The 27,336-nt window shown below is 34.2% G+C and overlaps 2 protein-coding genes across 2 annotated transcripts; one reads left to right on the top strand and one right to left on the bottom strand.

Annotated features, from left to right (window-relative positions):
- Positions 1-358: 358 nt before the first annotated feature.
- ZC3H11A (zinc finger CCCH-type containing 11A) lies at positions 359-20,638 on the bottom strand. The gene is made up of 18 exons (XM_029287340.1): positions 19,982-20,638; positions 17,639-18,022; positions 16,133-16,334; positions 14,787-14,906; positions 13,722-13,845; positions 12,420-12,611; positions 10,800-10,922; positions 10,569-10,649; positions 9,560-9,649; positions 9,029-9,091; positions 8,137-8,232; positions 7,565-7,630; positions 6,555-7,049; positions 4,738-4,811; positions 3,790-4,102; positions 2,818-2,990; positions 2,469-2,533; positions 359-793 (listed from the first exon to the last, which is right to left on the bottom strand). Exons 3-18 carry the CDS (start codon positions 16,184-16,186, stop codon positions 547-549), a joined length of 2,376 nt encoding a protein of 791 aa, XP_029143173.1. The 5' UTR covers positions 16,187-16,334; positions 17,639-18,022; positions 19,982-20,638; the 3' UTR covers positions 359-546.
- Positions 20,639-22,548: 1,910 nt separating this feature from the next.
- SNRPE (small nuclear ribonucleoprotein polypeptide E) lies at positions 22,549-26,702 on the top strand. The gene is made up of 5 exons (XM_015832160.1): positions 22,549-22,767; positions 23,520-23,546; positions 24,137-24,199; positions 24,739-24,817; positions 26,440-26,702. The coding sequence occupies exons 1-5, from the start codon at positions 22,714-22,716 to the stop codon at positions 26,493-26,495; spliced, it is 279 nt and encodes a 92-aa protein (XP_015687646.1). The 5' UTR covers positions 22,549-22,713; the 3' UTR covers positions 26,496-26,702.
- Positions 26,703-27,336: the final 634 nt, after the last annotated feature.

Below are 27,336 nucleotides of genomic sequence, written 5' to 3'. Positions count from 1 at the left end.
AAAATGTGCTATTCCATCTTCTATATAAATGTTGCTTCATTTTCAATAGTATAAGAAGTTCCACATGTAGTAGGCTTGGTCCAAGTTTATTTTCCTTTCCTCTGCATTATAAATAGTTCTGCCATTTTTAGGCTTTTTTTTAAAAAAAATTACATAACCCAAAAAGTGACTCAAAACTGCAGAAATAACTCCCAAAAGCAAAAAGCTCTGAAATACACAGAAATTACGAGCCACACAGCTGAAAAACAGGTATGACAATCCAGTAGAAAATATAATGATGAAAAAAGAGTTGCTGTGTAGAACTATGAGTGGTCTTGGATCTTCTCTAGATGAAATGTTCATGGGTTTCATCCTGAAAATATTTAAAATGCGCGATAGTTGGGACATATCTCTGACCAGCAGGGTAATTCAAAATAAACTAATGCAGCCAAGTTCTTCAAGCAGTTTCAAGTGTACTTTAAGACTTGTCATATCTCCTTACTAGAAAGGGTAATCCAACAAAACATATAGCTTTTATTTTCTCTCAAAATGAAGCTGTGTAGCAAATCAACTGTCAATCATCTCAGAGAGTTCAAGCAGGAGCTCATCCTCATCTTTTCCTGGATCTAAATCAATCTCTGCTTCCAGTTTGCCTCCTGAGATTTCCCAAATCAGCGTATCAAAATCATCTTCAACTGAAGATTGAATCTTCCCAGTTCCTGTTGAGCTCAGTCTGCGGGTCTTTGTTACTGCTGCACGGGAAGAACTTGGGTTTGCTATCTCTGCTTGCAACGTGGAGGCAACCTGGTCAGAGCTTCACAAAGAGGAGAAAAACAAAACAATTATACATCTCCAAGAAGAAAACAGACATCATGTGTAAACCTTTGCAGGATTTTCAGTTCAACTAAAATGGTGTGGGATGAACCCTGGACATAAGTTAACTATAGGCAGAATAGAGGTAGGTAAAGTACAAATTATGTTGTGGCAGTATCTAGGCTATATATCAAGCCCAGGATATACAGGCTAGCAGGAAAAAAAGAGGGCCTATGTTTCACAGCATGTAGTAAGAGATTGGACTTAATCTGTATTGCCCCAGAGCCAAAGTGTTAAATCTACAAGGAGGTAATTCAAGCTAGAAATCAGGAAGAACTTTCTGGCATATTAGCTGCCAGCCAAAAGAACATGCTACCCCATAAGATAGTGAATTCTGTTTTGATGGAGGTCTTCAAATAGAGTGTTTATGGAGATTCTCAGTCATCCAGGTCATGGTTGTCCCAAAGGTGCTTTTTCACGAGGCAACTGGACTTTCTTTTTTCTCTTTGAAGACATTTTGCTTCTTCAGAGCTGAAGAAGCTTCTTGGAAGAGAAGCGAAACGTCTTCAAAGAAAAAAGGAAGTCCAGTTGCCTCGTGAAAAAGCACCTTTGGGTCTTCAAACAGAGGCTAGATGGTATCTGTCAGAAATACTCTACCAAATTCTGCACTGAAGAGGTTTGAACTAAATGATCTCCAATGTACCTTCTAACTCTATAATTCTACAAAAGTGCCATTAGGTACTTACTGCAATATTGGCAGTAAACAGTTCCTATGGATATTCTCCACTGCATAGCCTACTGCTTTCTTTTAAATGTACATAAATTTAAATTGAGCAGTATATAATACACACCAAAGATTAAATTGCTATGGGGCATATCAGATATAATAAAAACAGCATATCTTGTAGCACTTTGAAAGTCTAATATAATTACTTTATTATAAGATTTCTTTAGCAGGTCTCTACATCAAATACAGAGGGCTAAACTGTAAAAAGAGGTACCACATGAAATGATTAGGATAGCACAGGATGTCTATTTGTTACTGTACAACTACCAAAATATTACCATTTTTTTAAAATCAGAGATAACCTACAAATTACTGTAAAAACAAATACATGGTCTGTTGACTTGGGAATCCTACAAGATTAGTTACAAACTGGTTTAGAATAATTATGCCTTTTAAACTTTGTTACCTGCAAACTCACAGTGCTTCTTCAAAACTATTAGCAAGTTAGATTTCACTGTAAGAAATTTGAAGTATCTACATGATGCTTATGATGCTTTCCAATTTTTGGCCAGATTTAAAGGAACATTTAATTTTTTTTTATCACAATGACTGACTAGAAATCACTAAAAGAAAACCTTATTAGCTAGCTACTTATATTTGTTTAAAATATGTTTGTAACTTATTAAAGATATTTCTTTGACAAATACTTTCAGAGCTAGCAACCAGGTATTTAGAATTTTTCAGACTGAGTATATTCAAGGTTCTTACAGGATTTTTCCACAATCTGTTTTCATTGGTTATTACCCAAATATCTACTCATAAATGTGAAGGGAAAGAATATAAATATCATATGATCCAATTTATGCCAAGTAAACATTACATTTTGCCCTGCTGTTCTATGACAAAATTCCGATAATGTGCAATATGACTATGAAGAAATAATAATTACCTGTTATAATCCACCTTCTTAGGCATAGTGGTTATACTATCATTTGAATGATCTTGGGTGCTTCCCTAAGGGAAAAAATATAAAAAATAAACTCATTCTGTGAGGTTCACTATCACCACAGTTATTTTATTCCTGGACTTCCATTCCATTGTTCTTTTTTATGCAAAATAATTCATATTCTATGAATATAGAGACCTCTCTGAAGAGGTTTAGATCAAAAAGTACTCTCTCCCATCTCATAAAATTGCTACTCCTATAAGATAGAAAAGTATATATAAAACAATCTAATATCCTCAGTCATCTCAGAATTTTAGTAGCACAATCTAATAGCATGAATCTGTTTTCTCACCAGAACTGTGTTTTCAGAAGCAAAGTTTTTCATTTCTGTGCTTGTGATAGGGCTCAGAGGTTTCACTGCAGCAACAACAGAGGGATGACTCTCTGATATTTTTTGCTTCAGTGTCTGCTTTGCTGGGGAAATGGGTTTCACTCCAGATGGTTTCACATTCATCTTGGGTTTGACTGAAATATAAAAGCAATTCAGTGAGAATGGAGTGGTAACCTCTCTGTTAATGTTGCGCAAGGTATTTGGAAAAACACTTTTTAGAAGAGACCTATTTTAATCAATTCTAAATTTTAATGTATGGAAATATTTAAAATTACATTTCTAGAGTGATGATAAAATATTATTCTAAGCATTATTCCCACACTTCAGTGCTTCCCACACAAAAGGAGTTATAAAAACAGCAGTATCCTGGAGAGAAAGTAGGACTAGAAATATCTCATCAGAGAGACGGAGCTTCTCAATGGGAAGAAATAATAGTTGAAAAATGAACTCAGTTTTCTGCATGCTGAAAAGGAAAAATTTACATAGTAATGATTTCTGAGAACTGCTCTTATCTGTTAATAATATAGATGCCTGAACCCTTGTCCTACCAATATGGACTTGTATACATCTGAAGCAAAGTTGAAATGTATCCAATATATAATGAAGTTCTACTTCCCACAGCACTACAATCAATGCTATTTTTGAAGCAATCAGAATACATGGATCCGTGCATAGAAAAATTCCAGATTTATTAATCTAGAACACGTTCAACAATATTGTACTTATTTTCATGGGTTTAACATAAGTCAAGCAATTGCTGGCACCTAACTAGAATTATTACTTTTTCCTTATGTCCAAGACATATTAAGAAAAGGAATTAAAATATGCAGCTTGCCATTATCTCAAGAACCTGATAAATATTCTAATATAACTTGCAGATCAGAAATGTTTTCTATTTAAAAACAAGGAACTATTCTGGAATGAAAACCTTACCCTTAGTTTTTGGTTCTGCACTCTGAGGGCAAAGTCTCAGGCCTTCTGATGTTCCCTCCTGAGATCTCACCAACAATCTTTTGGAAAGTGGACGGGTTTTCCTCATAGTCACTGGGGATTCAGAGTTTGTAGTCACTTCTGGCATTTTTGCTTCTGCTATTTCTTCCCCAGCAAGTGTCACATTCATTTGTAGTTCCTGGGGCTTTTCCTCTTGTTGTTGCTGCTGCTTTAACCGTTGCTTCTCCTTCCTTATTTCTTCTAAGCTCTTCACATAGACTTTAGAATGTGAATTACTCACACTATCATTCAAAGGCTGCATAGATGCAAGAGAAATACTTTTAAAAAAAGCAAATGTCCAATAAGCGATCACTACAAGTCCTTACCACTCCACACAAATAAAATATAAATCTTTATTATGGCCTTTAGGGCAGAGAGCATCACTCAACCAACATTTTTGGTGTTATGCAGGTTCTTTTTTTAAAAAAAATTAAAAGCACAATCTATGGCAACCATACATATGTTTTGCTTCTTGGTGGAAGCCTAAAGTCAGAAAGAAATGCATTGCAACTGCAGTGGAGATCAGCTTGATTATAATTTCCTACTTAAGCCCTGTTTCCTAAAACAGACTGTACAGAATACAATTGTATGGAACAAAATTCCATACTAAACATCTGATCTTCATTAAGAGTATTTTTATGTTTTATAATCAGTGGTCTATTTGGTAGCATGACCTGCCACCTGTAATATGCTGCAACATCAATTGTTGGTTATTATTCATGACAATGGTATCTAAATAAGCTTAGAAGAGTGAGAATGATGTCTCTTTTATCACGTCAAGTACTCCTAATTAAAATACCAGATTATAGTTTCCAAATATACAAAATAAAAGCACGATACAAGGAATGTGCATTCACAAAAGCTATTTTCTTACAGTACAATGAAGCTCACCTTTGTAGCAATGTCTCCTGTAGAAATTCTTGGAGAAGACCTCAATACCAGAGTTTTTTCTTCCTTTTCAGGAGCTGTTGATAAATCACAGGGATAATTCTGAAAAGAACTACAATTGCCAGCACCAGCGTTCTATAACATTATTTGGAATAACCATGGTTTATTTAATCATGTGCTGTCACTGGGGTGGGTGGGGAGTGGGGTTATTGGTTTTTCTTCTTCTCTATATTGTGTTTTTATTGTTTGTAAACCTCCTAGAGCTTCACTGTGAATAGGCAGTGCTATAACTTTTCTAAATAAAATAAATAAATAAACAAAACATTCCAAGTGTAGGATGTAGGGCAGTGACTAGCTCTTGAATGCTCAAGGGCAGCGATTTACCTCCCCATCCCTCTGGAAGGTTACTGAAAGTCACTGAAAGCAGCATGACCAATGTTTTCAGCCTGGTTTTTTTTTTCTTTTTTGCTTTTATGCAAATGGGACATATGGGCTTCTCAGAGGCAAATTGTTATTATTTTCACTATTAATCCCCATGTTTAAAAAGTCCCAAATTGAACTGCTAAAACTAGATATGGCTTGTAGAGTGCCCAGAACTTGCTATGGAAGAACAAGCAATTTCTTTTACTTTTCAACTAACTTTCCCAAATTTTGAAGCTAAGAAGCATAATAATATTACTTTGGAATTTTTTTATCCACCTTTGTGTAGAAAGTTGAAAGTTTGTAGCCCTTTGGAATTATCCATAGTCATACAATACTAAGATATAAAAGATGATCTGAGCTTTAACTATTTATAGACAATAAATACATAAAACAGAATACTGTGTCACAATTGAACACACTTGAACCAGTGCTATCTTTACTGGAAAAACTATCTGAAGTATTAGATGTCACTTTTTTTAACAGAAATTATTTTAACCTGTTGCTCGATCTCACACTTGGCTTGGGGGTATTTTGGACCACTCTTTTCTACAGAATTGCTTCAACTGGATATTTTGGGGCAGTGTTGTCCAGAACTGCTCACTTTGGTCATGTCACAACATTAGATCAGGCTTTGAACTGGCCATTTTGATGTGGTTTTTTTTTTCTGCTTCAGATTGTTGTAAATTTACTTGTATGTTTAGGAATACATTAATTTAAGCTTCAGTAGATGGATAAATATCCTTATATTCTATAGAATTTGTTGATATAATCCACAGTAGACTATTGTTAATGTTGTTTGCTTAATCAAAATCTGTTAACAAGACTAAAATGAAGCACAGATAATTCTCTCACTACTACAGAATTATCTATATTTTATCTATAATTCTGAAGAGATCACAAATTTCATGACTGTATGGCAGAAAATTTTTATTTCATATTTAAATAATGATTTTTGTAGTCATTCTGAATTAATTAATTCTGAAATGTGAGTTTCTTAGGAATGCATTTTTCTAGTATGTTAAACACTCAAAAGCATGACTTTTTAAAAAACAACGAGTGATCAGTCTGTTCTGATTAGTAAATAAATATCATAATGAATTAAAACAAGATAGAAGTGGTTGAGACTTGGAGCCGTTAAATCTATTTTGCTTCTCAAGTCTGAAATACAGAGAGAGATCTGAGGAGCGGTAAGAGTTAGTTTCCTCCATCTTTATTTTTGTCATTACTAATACATCTAAGCATATAATAGTTCTGGCATTGCTGTATTTTAAGATCCAGGCCAAGAACATTTATCTGTCTTGTTACATAATAATTGGCTTCAAAATGAAACTGAGTGGAATACATTCTGAATGCATCCTTTAAAAAATTCAACATTTTTAACAAGGAAAGTTTGATACCTGTCAATTTTGTAACATACAACATTCTCCTCCCAGTTATAGTTCGTTCAGATTGTATCTGTGTCTTTGATGTGCTTTCCGAACATTGCAGCATGCGGTGAGCTTTCTCCTGCTTGATTTCCTCCAGAGTTTTGATGTGCACTTCCATAAAGTCTTTGGCTTTGACAGAAGACTCTTCCAATTTTCTTTTTTTAGATACAGTGGTTCCCAGAAATCCTTCCTTCTGAGATTCACACTCATGCTTTGGTTTGGAAAAGGTCTCTTTTTCCGTTTTTATTCGCTCCTCTTCCATTTCCTTTTGTTTTTTCTCAGCCAAGACTTCAGAAAAGGTTTTGATCCGTACTGTAGTTTTTGACACTGCATTGGGATTTGTTATACAAGCCACTTCAACTTTTGGTTTGGGGTGCATTTCTCCCTTTTTTTGGCTAGCTTTCTCCAAGCGAATTTCTTCAAGTGTTTTAACATAGATCTCACCAGTTGGTTTGGCAGCAGACTCTGTATCAGCAAAATAAATAATTAAAACATATACAAGGACTATATTTTAAATTTCATTAAGATCTCACACTTTTTGCCCACTAGAAGGTTGTGTTCCCCAATGGTTCTGAGACAAAAACAAACACAAAAACACATAAACTAATGCTATTCTTTATGTTTCACTTTAAATGGGTTGTACTTCACAAATATAAATATTTTTTTCAATCTTTGCCAGATTTTCATATAATAACCTAGAAGCTCAAAATAAAAATAGATATGAAATATATGATAAAAATAGATGAACGAGATTCTCCAGCAAGCACAGAACTAAAATTTAAAAAAGGGATTTAAAATACAATGCTGGTTGACTATTTTTTAAAAGGTCTATGTTACAGTTCAGTATTCAACTAGCAAGGTATAACATTCAGTCCAATAAAGATGCTTTCTGAACAAACATGCAGAGGATTCAGTTGAGCAAAAATTCACTATTGAAAATGTTGAAAGAAAACTTTATTGCATTAAAATAAAATTAATACCTGTTTCCATATTGCTTTGCTCAGATGGTAATCCCAGCCTTTCTTTAAGAGACCTGGGAACTTGAACTAAAATTAAGAATGATGAAGTCAGCTATAGTCATTTATTTAAAAAAAGGTTTTTGAAATCAAACACATGGCTTCTTGCAATTTATATGCACCATTACATGCATGATGCATTACCTATTACCCCATACTCTAATATATCTCAAGTATACATACTATTACAAAAAATACAATATCCAACTTTGGAATAGTTTTAGAGAAAATGTGATTATTTTCCAGAAGACTACGGAAACATATTTTCTCCATAAAATTAAAACGTTAAATTTTATCCACAAAGAATGGTCAAAGAAACTTTCTCATTATGTAAGATTTATTCTAAGATTTTGAAGTTATTTGAGTACTGTAAGAAAAGCTAGGAGAACTTAAATCACAGTTATTATTTAAGCTATCTCCACTAAACATATATTAATTAAACAAATATTAAGAACATTTCTACAGCTGAATATTATCTGTTTCTGAATATTATCTAAACCTGAAATAAATACATTTTATTAATGGAAGAGCCATACCTCTTTTTGGTGTTTTTTCTGTAGTTTCAAGTGAATCCATTTTTTTCCCCAATCTATCAGCAAGGCTACGCTTTAATGGAATTCCAGTCTCAGTGACTTATGGTGAAAAGAGAATAAATTTATGTTTCATTTTTTAAAAATCCAAAATATTTCTACTACTTGTGTATCACACATATGTCTCTACTTGGAATTATAGACCTTATTTACTCAAATGATACTATAATCTGCCTTCAATGAGTATGTGCCTAGAATGGCAGTGCACTTTTATATAAACATAATTTTATAATGCAAATAAATATATTAACTGGGTATTTCTTGTTGTCAAGATACAATAAAAATCCACTGTTCTTCTAATTCTATTCAGATGTAATTCAGTAAGTGCTAGAAATGAAAGGAATACATTCCTTGAACTTTGTATATCTATGCATCCATAAAGAGAAACATGGCTGTGATATATAACATGGTGTGGTGAACAGACATTTCAGTACAGGTAGTTGACTTACAGTTCATTCAGTGACCATTCAAAGTTACAACAGCACTGGAAAAAAAATGACTTATGACCATTTTTCACACTTATGACCACGGTAGCATCTCCATAGTCACGTGATCAAAATTCAAATGCTTGGCAACTGAGTCATATATATGACAGTTGCAATGTCCTGGGGTCATGTAATTTCCTTTTGTGACCTTCTGACAAACAAAGTCAATAGGGGCGGCCAGATTCACTTAACAATCACGTCACTAACTTAACAATTGTGGCAAGAAAAGTTGTACAATGGGGCAAATTTCACTTAAAAAATGTCTCACTTAGCAACAGAAATTTTGGGTTCAATTGTGGTGATAAGTCAAAGACCATCTGTAGTACCTTTTTTCCCCTCATGTGATTACTCACCCATGGTAGATTTCCTTTTCCCCAATCTCTCTGAAACAGTTAATCGAATCCGAGGCTCCTCACCTAGGACAGTGAAATACCAGAAAAGTTTAACATTTGCTTTCCTATCATAAGCATAAACAACTATTGCCCCCTTCAGATACATGGAATATGAACTGAGATAGAACTTATTTATTCATGGCAATGCTACAGTGTATATTAAACAGTGAAGTTAGAAGAGTGTTAAATATAAAATATAACCAAGTTATTTTCTCCATAGGAGTCATTCATAAGAAAAAAGTTAATTACGACATGGTAGTTTTGCAGTGGCATATTTTTGTTAAATGACCCTTTTAGCTAATGATTTTTAAACCTGTTGCTTGTTGCAAATCATAAATACTGCCAAATAAAGTTCCCTTGTGCCTAGATTCCTATATAAATATATAATCTTAATCAACAACAAAAAACAGAACTGTGGTTACCCTGCAGCTAGAAGAAATAACATAAATAAAAAATAGAATAAATGAAAGAAAAAAGCAGAGACAAATTTACCTTGCCTCGTAGATAAAGTTACAGTTCTGACCACAGTCCGTGCATTTTCTTTCTCTGGGCTTGGTTGAGCAATCATTTCAGAAGGAATGTCTGAAGAAAGCAAAAAGAAAGCTATGCTAACTTTCCCAGCAGCCGCTATTTATGATTTCAACCTTATGTTTACATGCTTTGTTAAGAAAACAACCCAAGCGAGAGCCAGTTTAGTCTAATGGTTAAGGCACCAGGCTAAAACCCAGCAAACTGGGAGTTATAGTCCCTCCTTGGGCATGAAAGCCAACCAGGTGACATTGGGTCAATCACTATCAGCCCAACTCACCCCGTAGGTTATGTTGTGGGGAAAATAGAAGGAGAAAGTAGTATTAGATATGTTCTCTGCCTTGATTTATTTATAAAAATAATAAAGATGGGATAAAAAAAATCTAAAAAACTGAATTCAATAAAGTTTATTTAGAACAAATTTCACTAGTAGTCCATACATATCATTCCTTGCAACTACTCTTCAATACTGCATATATCATGAAATACAAAATACCAGGTCAGTTTGCAGCTGAAATGGAACTTCACCTTCTTCTTAGTCACTAAACCTACAAGTCATTACAGCTGAAGGAAAACATAACACTACGGTCACATTCTTCATTTCCTTAAGCCAGAGGTCCCCAACCTTTTGGGCACCAGGGACTGGTTCCATGGAGAGAAGTTTTTCCGCAGACCAGAGAATGCGCGGTTTTGTGTGCTGCCTGCATCTTGCAGATGGGGCTTTGTTTGTTTGTGCGGACTGGTTGCTGGCATGCCACGGACTGGTACTGGTCCACGGACCGGGGGTTGGGGACCCCTGCCTTAAGCAATAGCCAAGTAAGATATTAGCTTTATCAGATTATATAGGAGCAACACCTTAAAACAAAATTAAGTAAATCTTCGCAATGGACTTCTTAACAACGCAAACACAGTCTCTAAGAAATAATCAAAGAGGACATTACATGAGACAATGAAGGAAAGAAAATCAACAAACCATTTTGCTGCTTTGACTTTTCTTTCATTTTTTTTGATTTTATTTCTTCAAGAGTCTTGATTCCAAAATTCAAACTTTTATCTGAAAAAAATGTAGATATCTGATTTAAAAATGCATATATAATTCCAGAAACCAAATATTTACAGTATTTGACAAGATTGTAAAATTTTCAAATCTAAGACAAGTGAGGAAATTACTATAATCTTAATATTACATACTTTCTGTTCTTACCTTTATCTTGATTTGCACTAGTCACTGATTTCCGAGTAGAAATTACCCGCAGTCCATTTGGACTTTCTGTAGATGGTTGTTGAGCAGGCATTTTAGATTCATCACCTTCTTCAGATAATTGATCTGAAAGGAACACTAATGTTACTTTAATTCTAATCCTGTTTATTCATAAATAAGCAAGATCTACTGATCTTAAATCAATAGAGGGCTGGGTTGCCCTTCTTAATGTGCCTAGGACTGCTACTCATTTACTATCCATAATTTCTTATTAGAAATGATATGTAACCCTAACTAAAATGTTTAATGTCTACTCTCTATATTCATGAGCAGTTAAGGACAGTTATTGAGCTATATCTTCGGGTTTCATACTAAATCATGAAAATCCATAATTTACTATTAATTGTATAATTTCAAACTGCATTTAAAAATGTAGAATAATTTTTAAATGATTAATTGTACAAGATACATTTAGACCTTCTTTAGAAGAATGGCATGCTATAAAAGTATCAATGTCAAAAGTAACTTTATATTTAAAAAACAAGTCTAATACTGAATTTAATTTAATGGACTTAAACTTTGTGCATGGGCTTATACCGTATCCAAAGGTTGGTTTTTTTCTTTAAAGGAGAAAGCTTTATAACAGATTTTATTTTATTTATTATAAGGACCGGCCTTTTCTGTTTACAAGGAAACTCATATTGTTTATTCCAATTAATTTTTATATTGATTACTTTTGCCATTCTTAATTTTTGACAATGGTTTTAAAGTGGTAATTTGATATAATTAATATAAGATCACATTGGTATGCAATGCTAATCTAATACCATTTTGAAAATTTTATTGAACTTTATATAGCTTCCATTATTTTCTATTTAAAAAAGGAAACAGCTAAGTATGACTCAGTATCCCATGAAGAAAGTCACCAGCCTGAATCTACATATATTAACTGATTATTACTATTTGTAATAGTAATAGATTCCAGGTTTTGTATGAAAATACAGAACAAGTGGCTGAGGTTCATGTTTAACTTTACATGCAAACCCATCTCACTTAAGATAGATTGCATCCTGTTATCTATGGCCTAGTGATCAATGAAAGTACCCAATTCTCTGCAAGGAACTCTCATCAGCCACAGATTTAAACTGATCCAAATCCCTGAGCTGTTAAAAGTATTTTTCAACAGAAGCAGAGACAATGATATCTGGCAGTAACTGAAATATCATTTGTAAATATGCTATAGAGCTCATGGGCTTCACATCTTTTCTCCTCCTCAACTTTAACAATACAATTCAATTACATATATGTGTAATTGACTGGACATATATGATGAACTAGAAGGCAAATGTTAAAACAAAAACAATAGCTTGTCCAGATGAAGCCTCAACTGAAGCAACCATTAACATCATTTGGGGATTCTAGCTGAAGCCTCTGGATTTCCTCTTTGTAAAAGGTAACATCTTTCTTAAATTAAAGGTTTGATTTGATGAGTTTAGGAAAAAACAGTCCAAGCAAATAGTCCAAGAATACAACATCTTCACTTGCTTTTATATTTTATCTGCTATACTCATTCTCCCTTTATTTTAAAATTATCTTAGGTTGAACGAATCATATTTAGCTCACCATCATCATCTTCATCATCATCTGCTGCATTAATAACAACAGGTGGATGTGTGGGACTGGGAACATTTTCAGAGTTTTCCACCTTCATCACTCCACGCAACTGAGGTGATGGGTTGGACTGAACAGAAAGCTTGTTTTGTTGTGTAGTCTTCATCTCCTCTTCTGGAGACTCAGGCACATTTGCAAGAACAGCTTAAATAGTGAAACAACAATCAAATAATCCATTTAGTTTGGTCATACTCAGAATGAATTCATTAAAATCTATGAGAATTTAGTAATAACTGACATAAATTCCATGATTTCAGCCAGCCTACTCAAAGAATAGCAATGCTTGTATTCAGCCCATTACTCATAATATATACAGGGAGTCCTCAACTCATGACAGTTGTTTAATAACCATTCAAAGTTACAATGGTCTCAGAAAGGATGGTTTATGGTCCATAAAGAACTTCTGGCCGTAGTAGAACACTGTGCCATCCTTCTGCAGTTGGGCATTTGGCAACCGGCTCACAACAGGTTGCCAAGCATCCCTCAATAATGTGATTGCCATTTGCAATCTTCTTTGCCAACTTCCCCAGAAAGTCAATGGGAAGCCAGCAGGGATAGTTGCAAGTGAAAAGGATGACAGGGAGCTGAAATCTTTCAGCAGGCTGCAATAATAGAGCTTCAGGATTTTAGCTCCATTCCTGTAGCTACCCCAATTTTAAACTCTTACCTCCTCTTAAAGTTTTGAACTTTCATATATACTGTTTACATTTTTAACATTTATGTTCCCTCTTTGAGGGAGATGGGTGATTCAGAAATGTGAAAAATAAATTAAAATTAAAATAAAATGGTACTAGTGTAAACTAGATTCAATGACATTTTCTTCTCCACCCACTCGTATTGATTTTGCTTACTATTTACCTCTTACTCTGCTTACTACTTCTTATTCTTATACTGCACTTTGCATAAAGTTGTTTAATTCAAAGAGTAAAGCTTTCTTTGTGTATATGCTATGAAGTTATCTAAATAAAATGGGAAACTTTCAACACAAAAAGTTCAATTGATGAAGTTACTTTCACATAAGCATCAAAAGTCTGAATCTCTTCCATTGAACCTGGATTATAAACCATTTATTAATGTGGAACTGGTAATTATTATAAATTGGGTCAATCTGGTGGGGCATTATAGTCCTAATGAGTCCAGAATAGTTTTTGTTATTATATCTACAGAGGTATGCACACCCAGACATTAGAACTCAAGAAAGTTTGTATTTAGATTAAATTACCACAATTTTCCAAGGACAAAAATTTAACTTACTCTTGCTTGGAGGTAAGAAAAGCCCATCCACAAAACGTCCCTTGTTGTGGTGGAAAGCACAGTTCAATTTCTGACAGCCCAATGGCTGATTCTCCCAATAGCATGGTATTTCGCTGCGCTTTTTCTAAAGACAAACCACAAGTTATTAATTATAGACAGAAGACCTGCAAGTTCACAGTATTAAGATAGCAGCGCATGTAATGCATTTAGATGATACAAAAAGCCCCAACACAAATAATATGGTTTACCAGAAGGCACAATGCTTGTTGTTGTCAAAAATGAAAATATTGGCTATTGTTCTTCTATGCAAGGTTTAGGCCCAGGTGAACTAAATCAGGCCTCATGGAAAAAGTATTGAACTAAAGTCTGTGCTATGCTTAATTTTGCAGTTTGCAATTGTACTTTACTTAATATGATTTTGCTAAGCTTGCTTGTTTCAAATATATTTAGAACATAAGGACTGGAGCAGCAAGACATAGGGAACTGAAAGTAGCTGACGGATGCGGGTTCCAATGTATACGAGTATGTAGAAAGTTATGGTCAGCAAAAAGTCAGCAGAAAGTATAAGATTGCTGACCATCTGTCTACAGTCTTAGGATGGGAAAGGGTATAAAGAGTTGGGACTGGACCTGACTGATTTGCTACTGGCCTATAGCTGTCCTTATTGGAACTGCTATGTCATTGGACCTCATTGCAATGGGTTACTAATGTAAGTGATGTTGTGTTATTATGTTTGCTATGTTCCAAATTATTAGCAAAATAAACCTCTGAATCTTAAAGTAAGAATTATTGTTTTGTGTTGCTGTCTGTCTTTTTCATTGGGTTTTTCTACAACATTCAGAAAGATGTTTGCAGTTCTGATCCTTGGTGAACTGCAATATTACATGTACAACTGTATTATTATTTGTACTGATGGTCTGTGAACGCCTCCTATGAAAGTTCGAAACAAGGCCATAACTAAAGTACTATAATCTACTTAATTTCAACAATGCATGCTTTCTTCCCAAATGCTCACCGTGTCAGATTAAATGTACTGCTTTATTATGCTGTTATATAAGCACTTACATCAATCTCCATGTGTCTAAAGCGGCAGATACTCCTGAAGCATCGACCTTCCTGCCAGAGCACACACACAGTTTCATTTCCAAGGGCAGCTTCACAGTGACGAAAAGGGCAACTATCCCCCTATGAAAAATGGTAAAGAGTGAAAGATTAAGATCTATGGGTGAAACCCAATACCATGCAAGTAGACTTATATACATAACACCTTTCCCTCAGCCAATCTCCCTGCAGGACCCCCCACTGAATTTGAAATAATACACTCAAGATGTGAGTAAAATGAAGAATGTCAGCTTTAATTCAAGGAGTTTGACAAATACTTCACAAACTTAACAAAACTTCACTTAGCTTACATCTTAAAGTCTTTCATTTCAAATTCAGTGTGGTGGTATACGGAGGCCAAATACCCCCCCCCCAATATATACAAACCTGATTCTCTCTCTTTCTCTCTCTCTGTGTGTGTGTGTGTGCACATGTGTGAGTACATGCTATGTACTTATAAAAATGAAAAACCTAGGAAAATAATTCTAGGTTATATAAAACAAGAAAAAACAAATTATTCTAAATGATGAGTATAGAACTTTCCTGACTAGTAAATGAATTATGATTTAAATAATCAACTTAAATCAAATCAAAGCTATCCCACTGAGCAATCAAATATACAAAAAGTTAGATTTAATAAAAATATTCTTTGTAGCATAAAGATAGCTACAATAATAAGATGGATGGAAATAATTTCACACCCTAAGAGTGATGATACAAAATGTGAAAAGGAACTCGTCTTCAATGCTGCAATGAATAGCAATCGTTCATTCATTTTTATGGGAGAATAGTTTACTGAATTTACTATAAATACCCATTTTATACAATGAAAACATGTGATATGAAAGTGTATATCTCCCCTTCACTTGCTCCAGAAGCAGGGTTAGTGTCTTCTGATGCCCCTTCCTCATTTTTGGAATGACAAACTAAAAAAAAGAACTCAATGAAACAGCACTTAAGAAACTTTCTATATATCCGTACTTTGGATATATGAATATATAATAGGTTTAGAAAATAACATAATATTTATATGAGTATAACAAATACAAAAAAGCTGATTGTTGTATAATCTCTTTACTGGCATTATGTGAATAACTATACCCAAAATATAATAAATGAGACATGTCAATTATATATTTGCTTAATGTAATTAAGTTCCATTAACTTATTTTTGTATTTCCTACACATAAGCATACTACACATTTTCCATAACTACATCAAGAAATTCACTAAAATTAATGGTGCAGTTATTGAGTTACAGATGAAATAACACAAATATGCTTAGAAGACTCAAATGCTATGAAAAATACCTTGGTACAAGTAGAGTAGAAATAGAAATAACAATCATCTCCTTGGTTAGACATATTCAAATTAATTTCCTTCAAGCTTAAGGTGTAGAAACAAATGGCTGAATACAATTTTGTTATTTTTCAGTGATGGTTAATCACACTGATGTTTAAAATGGCACAATCTTCTATACAGGATTATCAATATCTTCTTTAAAATATAATCCTAAAAACAAATGAATAAGAGATTTAAATATCATTGAAAATGTTACATTTGCTAGAAACATCCCATTTCCATAAACGTTTAACTCTTAATATGTATTGTTTTTTTTAAAAAAGGAGTCAAGTTATTACATGCATTTATAGGTGCACATAAAGTTAGAGCTTATCTTCAGGAAGATATGAAGGAGCCATTAAGGAGTGGCTTGGAGAAAAGATTACACAGTCCAGAAATGGAAGGAAACATGAGAAACTCAAAATAACCCCATTTTAATTTTGTTTAATATGATTGGGCAGAGACAGATTTTCAAGATGCCCAACAACAAAGAAGCATTACTGGAACCCTTGTAGTGTCTACTTCTTGACTTGGCCTATCTTGAAGGGCTGACGTATAGACCCTACTTTATAGATTCTAAATGACTTACAGTGCGGTAATATCCAAATGCAAGTCAGAATACTAGCTATCGCCTACACAAGTAGCTCTTGGCTTACAATCTTTAATTGATCTTGAAATTACAGTTGTAAACTGTGCTGGTTGTTAAGCAGTTTGTGTGACACCTGATTTTTATAGCCTTCTCGTGACAGTTGTTAAGCTTATGTGATGATTGTAAAGTGAACATTGGTTGCTAAGCAAATCCACTGTCTGCAAATATAAATACAGTCAGGTAAAAAACTAAAATTACTGTAAATTACTGTTGGGCACACCCAAAATGCAATCAGGAGACCACAGCAGAGGGATGGCTGTTGAAATTTCAAACCTGGATTGTAAGTTGCCCTGGGGAGGTCTGTCATAACTTGGAACAGCTGATAAACAACAGGTCATAAGTCAAAGGCTATCTGTAAAACCTGTCATGGGATAGGATTGGCTTGTTTGTGGGATGATCTTGTTGTGTCTGCTTGTTTCATGAAGTCCAGCAGGATGAGCATTCTCCGGGTCCCTTCCATTAAGCAATAACATCTAAAACCTCTTGTTGCAACACCTACTCTATGGAACATCAATCTTGCTAGCCTTCTATAAGGCATTAAGGACCTGGCTCTGCCAACAGTAGGCCTCTTGTGAATAATGAATTTAATGCTATTATTATTATTACTATTACTATTACTATTATTATTATTATTATTATAGCTTCGCTCCATGTGTGCATGCTTTCAATTTGTCTTTAATATTATTGAAGCTATTTTATTGACTGTTTGCAGCCCAACCATGTCAACTTGTAGACATATAAATCTATATAATAAAATATTTTAAAATATGGTTAAGCAAAATGTTATTAAAACACAGATTTAATTCAATAATACAGACTGAAATACCTTGGTATGATCAGCAGATACGATCTTCAAAAGCTTCCAGTTATTTTTCTCCTGTAGGTCGAATCAACACTCAATCCATAAAATAGCAACGGGATAGAAAGATTTTTCTTCCTCACATTGTCAAGGACACAAATCGCATCCTCATTCAAAATTCAGATAAAGGGTGAATTACAACTACTGGAGAAAGTAAGTCCATTTGAATAGCCAGGAAAGCTGGAAACAGTGGTTAATTGCCTCTTCAAAATAAATAGTTCATTCAAAGAGGAACTTCTGTTTCAAACCGGCTGCAAAGAAGATCCGTCTTCCACAGCCAGGGAATTTTACTTTTTTTTTTTTTATTAATTAAAAGAGTATTTCAATTTCTGGTCTTCAAGATCTCTTCACCTATTGAAAAAAAGAAAAAAATCTTCCCCGGTCTTTATTAACTGCATAGTAAAAATATAATAGCTATTAAGGTCAGACATGTATATACACATAAAGCTGCATATTATGTGTTTATACATGTAAAAATGTATACTCAAGGGCAGTATTAATAAGCTGTATTTCAACAAATCATTCTTCCATTTTTTTTTTTAGATGAGTAATCATACAGTACAAATAGGTATATTCATACTGCGTGTCAGACTTTACACATGTGTGCCTTGTAAGAAGTATTTTTAGATTAAATGGATAAATCTTTTGTATAGTATTTGCAATTGCAAGTGCAATATATTTGGCAGCATAATATTAATAAAGCATTTTACTTCCAGCCTATTCAAGTTTTGTTTTTTTTAAAAAAAACTAATCTAAATTTTGCTCTCTCATTGTCAGTGCAACATTTTCCTAAAAAAAAAAGATGTTGCTGCTTGTCAACGATAAGATTGAAAGGATGTCACTGATCTAACATCCTAACAATTAATGTTCTTACAGTCACAAGCAAATAATGTGTTGAAAATCAGAACAAAATTTATTCTTTCAAACATCATCTTGCATATGTAATTTTTAATGAATGTAGAAGAGTAAGTTTGAAAGTTTTACTCCAGACAAAATAATTTGCCTTTGGATATTTATAGTATATTTCCCCAACTCTAAAAGAGTAGAGGGATTTTTAAAAATAAATTATTGTCTGTGTTGAATTTCAACAATAGGAATTTTAAAAATGTCATCTGTAAAATTGCTTTTTATTTGCATTTCTTTTTTTTATGCATAAACTTGTCTTGCTGGCACAAAATGATACTAGTACTCCAGATGGAAAAATCTGAATGAAGGAAAAAGGTTTCTGTCAAATACATATTATTATTTGCATAATCATTCTATTTTAAACAAAATATGTATATTTTAAAAAAATAATAGTCATGAACCATCTTTAAATGGTAAAAAAAAGTTGTCCTTTAGGTACATGTCATAAGAAGAAAAATTAAAATAATTTTTTTAGGAGCATTTCATTTTCATATACACTGGATAATTTGGGGAACAGTATTATGGTACCTGTCCACTGAGTACATATCCCAAGCATTTTGCACATGTCTGTTGTAAGTAATTTAAGAACATACCATCTTTCCAACTTGGGTAACAGTTTACTGTGGATTAAGCCAGAACTATTGAATTGTTCCACTGCTGCATTAAAACCCCAACTGTTTTAAAGAATGCGAAAAAGATTATTTTCCCATCTTTTAGTGCAAAAATAAAGTAATTTGTATCTCTAACAGCAGGAAACTCAATTTCTGTACTTAAACGGCATTTTTATAAAGCTTTGTAATTGAATTCAGTTGGTACAAAGTCCTAAAGAGGGCCATTAGCCTTTTGGAGGGGAACTATTTCTAACAATATAAAGTGAATCATCTAAAGACAGAAGGTCTCAGATTTTAATTTTTCTGCTCATTTCAACTTGCTCCACTTGACTATGAAACACTGACAATTAGCATATCCAGATAACACAGGGTGTTTGTATGTTTATAAGATTCTTTGAAGCTATAAATGTAGAACACGCAGAGCTGAGGGGCAGAATTAAGCACATCATCAGCTTACAATTATTACATAGCCACCAACAGTCAAAGTCCAATTCCTCTTGAATTCCATTTACTATTATATGGTGTTAATTTAATACTGAACTTTAGTTGATTAGATTGTGTATAGGCTTGAGCCTATAGGCTTGAGCCTATAGGCTTGACATATGCTCCTGATCCTTTGCGCCTAACACTTAAATACTGGATAGGGAATATTTTCAGCTACATTTTAAACTGTTCAAAACAGCCAAAATTAGAGCTATCCTGCTAATTAACTTGCCATTTCACAGCACTAATTTACATAACTGCCAAAGCTCTAAGTAAAATCTAATCAAAACTGTGAAAAATATGATCTGACCTTGTTTCTTGGAGAGATTTGTTGTCTTGAAAGCACTGGTATCCAATTTCTCAGCTATCCCTACCAATATATAGGACAGTATTTATCAATTTAAGTTGCCTAAAACTGTTTTTATACTTTGATAATTATTGCAACTAATTAAATCTTTCCTCAATTACAACACTTGCCAAGGGCAGCAAATCTTAACAGCCCTTCTGATGGGGGAGATTTGATTACAATAACGTTTTTATATATCAGACTACCTCTAAAAATTATTTATAGCATCCACATTTGAGAATTTTAACTCTATATGCACCTTGGAGTAGGTTCCTTTCAAGTCAACTGATCTCTAAATAGATATTCATGCATTTGCACAGGAGCCTACAGAGGTTATTCCTTGAAACAAGAATCTAGGTAGCCAAAAAACACTTAAATATGCATCCATTTCCATCCATAAACCAAAAGTGGTGTTTGTTATAAAACCCTTTTTGCATGTTTTAAAGGGGAAGAGCAACAGACTTATCAGAAATATCCAACCATCTCAAAGGGCTGAACAAGGCTCATATGCAAGGATAGCACTAATCACTTATAAATTCCTTTTGTACTCTACTGTCAGAAACAGCCTATAAAAATAGGCATGTTTTCACACTAAGTTTTCAATATGATATAATATAGAAAATAGAATGTAAATTCAGAATAAAATGAATGTTCTTTGCCCTATAACTACATTAGGGGGTTCTTTAATTACTACCAATACAAATTTTACTATCACCACCAATACAAATTTTAAGTATAGCCCACTCTGGCTCACAAAAGTGCTTGATGTTACATATTAGATAGCTTTTAAAATTCTATAGAATCTGTCAGTGTTACAGCACACTGTCCTTCTAGAATGCATTTCCTTTTGGTGGTATGTTCGATATGCCAGGAAAGCAGGCAAAATAGATTAGCCATCGTCAGGAATACCCATTTTGCTTTAGTTTGTCACAGTTGTTTTGTTTAGACATAGACTGTCTACTCATAGCCAGCCTTTTCTTTTTATATACCCTGTACCTAATGCTACTGTGCACTTGCTCACTAAATATCAAGCATGGACTCTTAATTTAAAAAACAAGCAATTCCAGCAATATGGTTTTACCATATTACTTCTTATTAAAAAAGCTCTTCCAGACATGGCCCAAACAAGGACTTATCTACAATGAAAGTCCCAGTTTAGTATATTTAGGCACAGCTTTCTTTTATAACAGCTCTACAGTTTGCTGCAGTTACACTGCTACAGAAGGCAATGACAAAATACTTTCATAAAGTTGCCAAAAACCTGCATGGATCTGTTCCTGTAGCTACCAGGCATCAAACTCACATTGAGGAAGAAAGCTCAGATAAAGTGCACTACTCTGCTTATGTATATGTATATTTGTGTTACAAGTTTTTTTAAAAAAAAAAATACAGGAAATAAATCTGTTAATCTACAGCAAATACAAATAAACTACTTCCTATTAGATTAATAAATTGCTTTAGGTCTCTTTGTGCCAGCCTGCGTTCTAGAAAGAACTGCATTTTCTAATCCACTATAATTAATGTATCAAAAAAAACTATTTTTTAAAAAACTAGTAGATATAATAACCATTTCCTAGATGCAAAATATCTTGCAATCAAAGGGGACCATTTCCTAAAACGGTATCTTGTAGGAATATAAATTACCCTTCATATCCTAGCGAATCTCCAATGTCTCTATCATAATAAGCACTATTCTATTTAAAAAAATATGATTATCAAGCAAACAAACACTGTCTGTAAATAATCAGGTGATTATTTACAATGTTTGCTACCTGTTCCCCCCCCAAAAAAAACCTTTAAGGAACTAAGGAATGGGGTGAAAACAATTACTTAACCAAAGAGGGATTAAATAAAAAGAGGCTGGCCTAGGAATCCAGCGGTAATGCTGTACCACTTACCTAAAAAGGTTAAAAAAAAAAAAAAAGGTATTTTTTTCCCAGGCGGGCTGGGATGGGGGATGGGGAGCGGGAGAAGAGATTCCAAATAAGTAAATAATCAAAACACCGTTTGCAGAAATTAGGAATTAATTTCCGTTAAACGGAAAGGTAAGGCGAGAACGTAAGCAGAGCAGGCCTCAGGAAAAGCCGGAACAGGGAAATAAGACACAGGCCGAGTCCCAGGCTCCGGGCCTAGAGGAAGGCGTTCCTGACGAAAAAGAAATCAATAAATTAAACGCAAGGAAGCCGCTGGCCGTACATCGGAGACAGGGGGGGAGGAGACCCAGGCCTTTTGTCACCCATGCGCAGGGACTTTACCGAACCCCGAGAATGTGACGACGACGACGACGACACCGAACTCTCGGGTTCCGCAGCACCGCGCTTCCGCCGCTTCTCTCGGCGAGGCGAAAGCTCAAACTCCCGTCGTCGCCGTTAAGGCCGCCGCTGCCCTCCTCTAAGATGGCCCCTCTCACCGACGCCCGGAAGGAACATGGCTAAAAATAAAGAAGCAGTCCCACTTACGCGACCCGTGATCCTTCGCTCTCACCATTGTGAACGAAACAACTGGATACACGTCACGTCCGGTCTACACCGGAACCTCTTCAGTACGTCGGCGGGTCGCGAGCTGCGTGTGTGCGGGAAACGGAGGACGGGTTTTTTTCCCCCCCTTTTTTTCTTTTTCTTTTTCTTAAAAAAAAAAAAAAAGCTTCCCGGCGCCGTTCTTTAAACTTCCCGGTTTTCCTGTCTTGAATCTCGGCCATGGCGTACCGCGGGCAAGGCCAGAAGGTGCAGAAAGTGATGGTGCAGCCTATCGTATCCTTCTGTGTGGCAAGGGAGAGGAAGCGGGCTCTGTTGGGGAAAGGGAGGGGAAAGGCCACTGAGGGCTGCCTCAAACGCCCGGGTCTCTGCTTGGTGGGGGGGGGGGGGGGGAGGAAGGGAGGCAAAGGAAGAGAGCGGGAGGCTTTAGGCCAGTGTTTCTCAACCTTGACCATTTTAAGGCATGTGGACTTCAACTCCCAGAATTCCACAGCCAGCAATGCTGGCTGTGGAATTCTGGGAGTTGAAGTCCACATGCCTTAAAATGGTCAAGGTTGAGAAACACTGCTTTAGGCTGAGAAATGGGCATGTTCCTCGGTTTTGTATGTTTTCTGGAAACACTTTTTGTAGGGGCAGGAAGATCTTGTTAAGCTGAAAGGCTTTATTATTCTCTTGGTGACTTCGGATGCTCAGGTTAGTTATTGGGAGACTAAAATAGGTTGGCTGAGAAAACCGCCTTGAACATCTGGGATACAAGATTTGAGTACCTAAATATAATTAATCCGGTTGGGAATAGCATTAAAAGTCGATTCAGAAAAGCAACTGTTTTAAGTAAGCTTAATTCTAAGGTGCCTCAGCCATCAATATGCTTTCATTTTGTGTGAGTTCTTGTGTGTAAGAAACCTACGGTGCGTTCCCTATCCTGTTAACTTGGACAGTTGGAAGAAGAAATGTTGAATTTCTGTCAGAAAGAATCGATGGGGGTAATCCTTTATATATATATTTTTTCCTAAATGTATTTGTGATAGAACCTCATTTTTCGGTACCTACAGAATGTAAGTATACATAATGTATTTTTTTCAAATTTTAACAATGTGCTTGCATAATTACTGATATTTACGATACCCCCATTTGTGCTATACAATGAGAAGTTTTGTTCTCTTTTATATATAATACAACCCCTCCCCCCTTAGCTTTAATAGGGAAGTGACCAATTAATGTGATTGAAGCATTTTTTGTAGAAAGCTACAGTAAATACATTAGTGTGCATTTCAGAAATGTTAAAAGTAGTATTTATCATTATAGGTAACAAAAAATATTGAGACCTCAAAAAGTTAAAAGCAGTAATAGTGAGTTTAAGCTTATTCTTTCAGTTTCTTACCAGAATTCTTCTGATAAAATTATTTGGTGTTATAAATGGTTTTATATTAAGATCTTATTACACCTTGAGTAAATAACTGCATTTTAATAAGGGTTTCACTTTCACTGAAAAAATTGAACCAGCTAGGGTTTTTTTTGGGGGGGGGGGAGTTTCACTTTGCAATTTCTAGAGAGCCACAAGAACTTGGGCCATGCAAATAAGATTGTAAGCCTATACAGAATTCCACAATGTGATAAATAAGTTTCTTTGCTATTTGCTTTGCAGAGGTCCCGGATTCAGGTTTGGCTATATGAACAAGTAAACATGCGGATAGAAGGCTGTATCATTGTAAGTATTGTTAATTGCTTTCACATACATGTAAAGAAAAATATAACTTAAATATGATTGCAAAAAGAAATCATTTTGTTCTTAGTTTCTGATCTCTGCCTAAATGAAAACAATCAGTACAGTAAGTAAACATATTTTTCTTGAACGTCATCATTTAGAGTTAATTATGAAAAATCACTCATTCTAGTATTATCTGGGCACTTATCGTTGTTGGGTTAACGCAGATTGTGAAAGCCTGCATCAATATATTTTCAGGGGTGTTTAAAACTGGCCCAGCTGTTAAATATTTTCTTTTTATGAATGTTTAGTTAAATTATTTTTTTTATTGTTGCTTCATGCTATTTCATTTATGATACATCATTCTATTTTAGGAATTTTGATAGTTTAAAAGAGCAGGATGAAGATATTTTAAATATAATCAGAGTAATCTCCATTTGATGAACCTAACTAAATCCACCATTCTTGCATCTTTACTACCATCCCTGATGTTACTTCCTTCCATTAAATGTATTGTCGTATTTGTGTGTTCTGGTTCACAGGGTTTTGATGAATATATGAATTTGGTTCTGGATGATGCTGAGGAAATTCACTCTAAAACAAAATCAAGAAAACAGCTGGGTAAGTGTAAGCTTTTTGGTAGTATATATCAGACATCCTTTTTTGTTACTAGTAAAAAAGAAATGCTTATTTAATTTTGTGAAAATCCATAATAGGAATTTCTATTTTGCATTTGAATGTAAATGAACAAGCATCCAAGTAGGCTTGGGGCTGCCATTTCACAGTTCACAGTTCCATATATTTAATTGGCACATTACTTCGGGTGAATAGCACCAAAAACTGCTGAAGGGTCAAGGGTAGCCAAAAGGTGAATAGTGCATTCCTCTTTCTTGCCAAATATTATCCATCAAGAAAAATAATACAATTTTCCTGTAAAACTAGTCCAGGACTAAATGTGGGATTTTTCCCCCCATTGCATTGTAATAGTATTCATTGTTTAATTAATCACAACTGAAGAAAGCCAAATGAATTATATTGCTAGTCCTATAACCTAATATATAATAAAAGTCCAAATGTTGTCCTTTTGAAATTTAAAAGAATTGAGTTCAGTACTTAGAATTATGGATTTGGAACTGATTTTCTAATTTCAGTTTCGATATGTAGCAGATAATAAATCCTTTAAACCTGCTAATGTTTTCATATTAAAGTATATTTAGTGTGTAAAATGTGTTAGTGTTCAACCCAACATAATCACTAAAGTATAGGTGCCTGAACGCAAGGCGCTGTGCGTGTGTTTAGAAAGGCTCAAGCTTAATCCAAGAAAAAATTGTAGTTGGTTTACTCACATCTGCTAAAAAAGAGGCCACTAATTTATATGCACAGCTTCTTCTGAATACAATCTCATCAAGCCTGCACAAGTAAAGCAGGGATAATGTCCACACCAGGCAGCTTTGGTATCTCAAAATTTAGGCTTTTAGTTATGTATATATAGATGTACTTTTATTAATAAAAGTAAGTATAGTATTTATTTCTTGCCCAGCCGTAGCCTGAATGAAATCATTAGTATTGTTCTAGGGAAAATAATTTTATCATTTTAAGAATAGTACCACAAAGTTTTTGAGAATCCCTTGATTAGATAGTATCCTTCATGGATAGAACTAGCTATAGACAGCATTCACCACCTGCTATTAATGATTTCTCATTAAGCCAGTGAGCTACAATATAGAAATTCCCAAGTTTTTTGTTATCAGTGGGGTACATGTATCTTCTATCATGGTCTTTATATTTTGAAAACAAATGTAACTCAATATCCATATCTAGCACAATTAAATCAGCACGGCACAAGACAATAGCAGGCACCTTGATAGCTTATCTAGAGTTGTGTGATTCTCTTCCTCAGAACCTTTACTAAAAGCATCTACAACCTATATATCTGAAAATGTATTAAAACAATATAATATTTCTACACCATGATTAATAAGAACTGTATATTTTTTCTGCTGTAATTATATTTGCTTGTATAGCATATCCTATTCTGAAGTATTATTGGAATAGTCTTTTAAGTGAGAAATTTCTGCCAGAATTGGGCTATGGGATATTTAAAGTAAGAAAATGTTAATCTGTTCAGCAAGAAATTGTAATACTAGCTTGTTATTTGGGAAACTACAGATAGAATATTATTAGAACAAATGCACATACACTTTAATGTATTACATTTTTAATCATACTTTTTGCCTTTGCAGGTCGAATCATGTTAAAAGGAGACAATATTACTCTTCTGCAAAGTGTTTCCATCTAGAAATACCTAGTGTTCCTGTTGTAATATTAACGTTTAATCTTTTTAAAAAATTGTTAGCTTAATGCTATCATTTCTGATTTGGTATCTGAGGCAAGAATGAAGACAGCAACTTAGTTCATGCTTCTGTAATTTTCAATAACTTTTTTACACTGGTGTGTAACTATTTCTTTACAAATAAATGTTTTTTGTTAATATATTTACCTTCTTTATTACTATTTGGAAAGAATTTTTTCAATACGGATTATAAGTATACCGGCAATAAACAGTTGTATTAGAAGATGCAATTGTTTAAAGAAAGTACTAGTCATATTTATAGTTGGAGAGATTAGATCCTAGTTTATGAGATACTGTGAAGGAGTATGATGCTCTCTGAACAGAAAATTTGATCAATAGCGTGAGACTAAAACCTTTAGAAATATTCCATAACAATGTACAACGCCCTATAAACATTTCCTTGAGGAATATATGACTAATAGCTTCTTACATTTTATGTAAGGCATACATTTTATGACTGAACCTACAAACCTCTGACTGGATCAGAAATAACCAATTTGTCCTATTTTAGAAATATTGTTTTCATAACATTTGGGTTCTTGAGCTTGCCTTATTAAGGTTATGTATTTGGTGCTAATTTAAATGATGTTTGTGTTAAAATTCAAAGTTCTTTTTTGAGAAAAAAATGTAATCACACATCCTTATGTTAATATATTGGCTGCCCTGCTTTGCTTTTGTTATTTATTGGAGGACACTGTTTTACAGAAGACATCAAAAGAGCAGCCTGACAAGCAAGGTTAACATGGTAATATGGACTTCCTTGCTTTTTAGGTGAAAATTTTATCTT

The sequence above is a fragment of the Protobothrops mucrosquamatus genome, unplaced genomic scaffold (genome assembly GCF_001527695.2).
Source record: "Protobothrops mucrosquamatus isolate PMUCROS unplaced genomic scaffold, P.Mucros_1.0 scaffold_310, whole genome shotgun sequence".
In the NCBI taxonomy this organism is placed as follows: Eukaryota; Metazoa; Chordata; class Lepidosauria; order Squamata; family Viperidae; genus Protobothrops; species Protobothrops mucrosquamatus.
Note: the sequence above shows the minus strand (reverse complement) of the source record. Positions and strands in the feature narration are given on the sequence as shown.

What these genes read in the sequence shown, in the direction of transcription:
- ZC3H11A (XM_029287340.1), bottom strand. Translation starts at nt 16,186, where the DNA reads ATGTCTAACCAAGGAGATGATTGTTATTTCTATTTCTACTCTACTTGT. An exon ending in TGATGATGAAGATGATGATG is followed by an intron (nt 10,923 to 12,419) that starts GTGAGCTAAATA and finishes TGTTCCTTTCAG; the next exon opens with ATCAATTATCTGAAGAAGGT. An exon ending in AAGAAGGTGGATTATAACAG is followed by an intron (nt 794 to 2,468) that starts GTAATTATTATT and finishes CTCTTTGTGAAG; the next exon opens with CTCTGACCAGGTTGCCTCCA.
- SNRPE (XM_015832160.1), top strand. Translation starts at nt 22,714, where the DNA reads ATGGCGTACCGCGGGCAAGGCCAGAAGGTGCAGAAAGTGATGGTGCAG. An exon ending in TTTTTCGGTACCTACAGAAT is followed by an intron (nt 23,547 to 24,136) that starts GTAAGTATACAT and finishes TTTGCTTTGCAG; the next exon opens with AGGTCCCGGATTCAGGTTTG. An exon ending in GGATAGAAGGCTGTATCATT is followed by an intron (nt 24,200 to 24,738) that starts GTAAGTATTGTT and finishes TCTGGTTCACAG; the next exon opens with GGTTTTGATGAATATATGAA.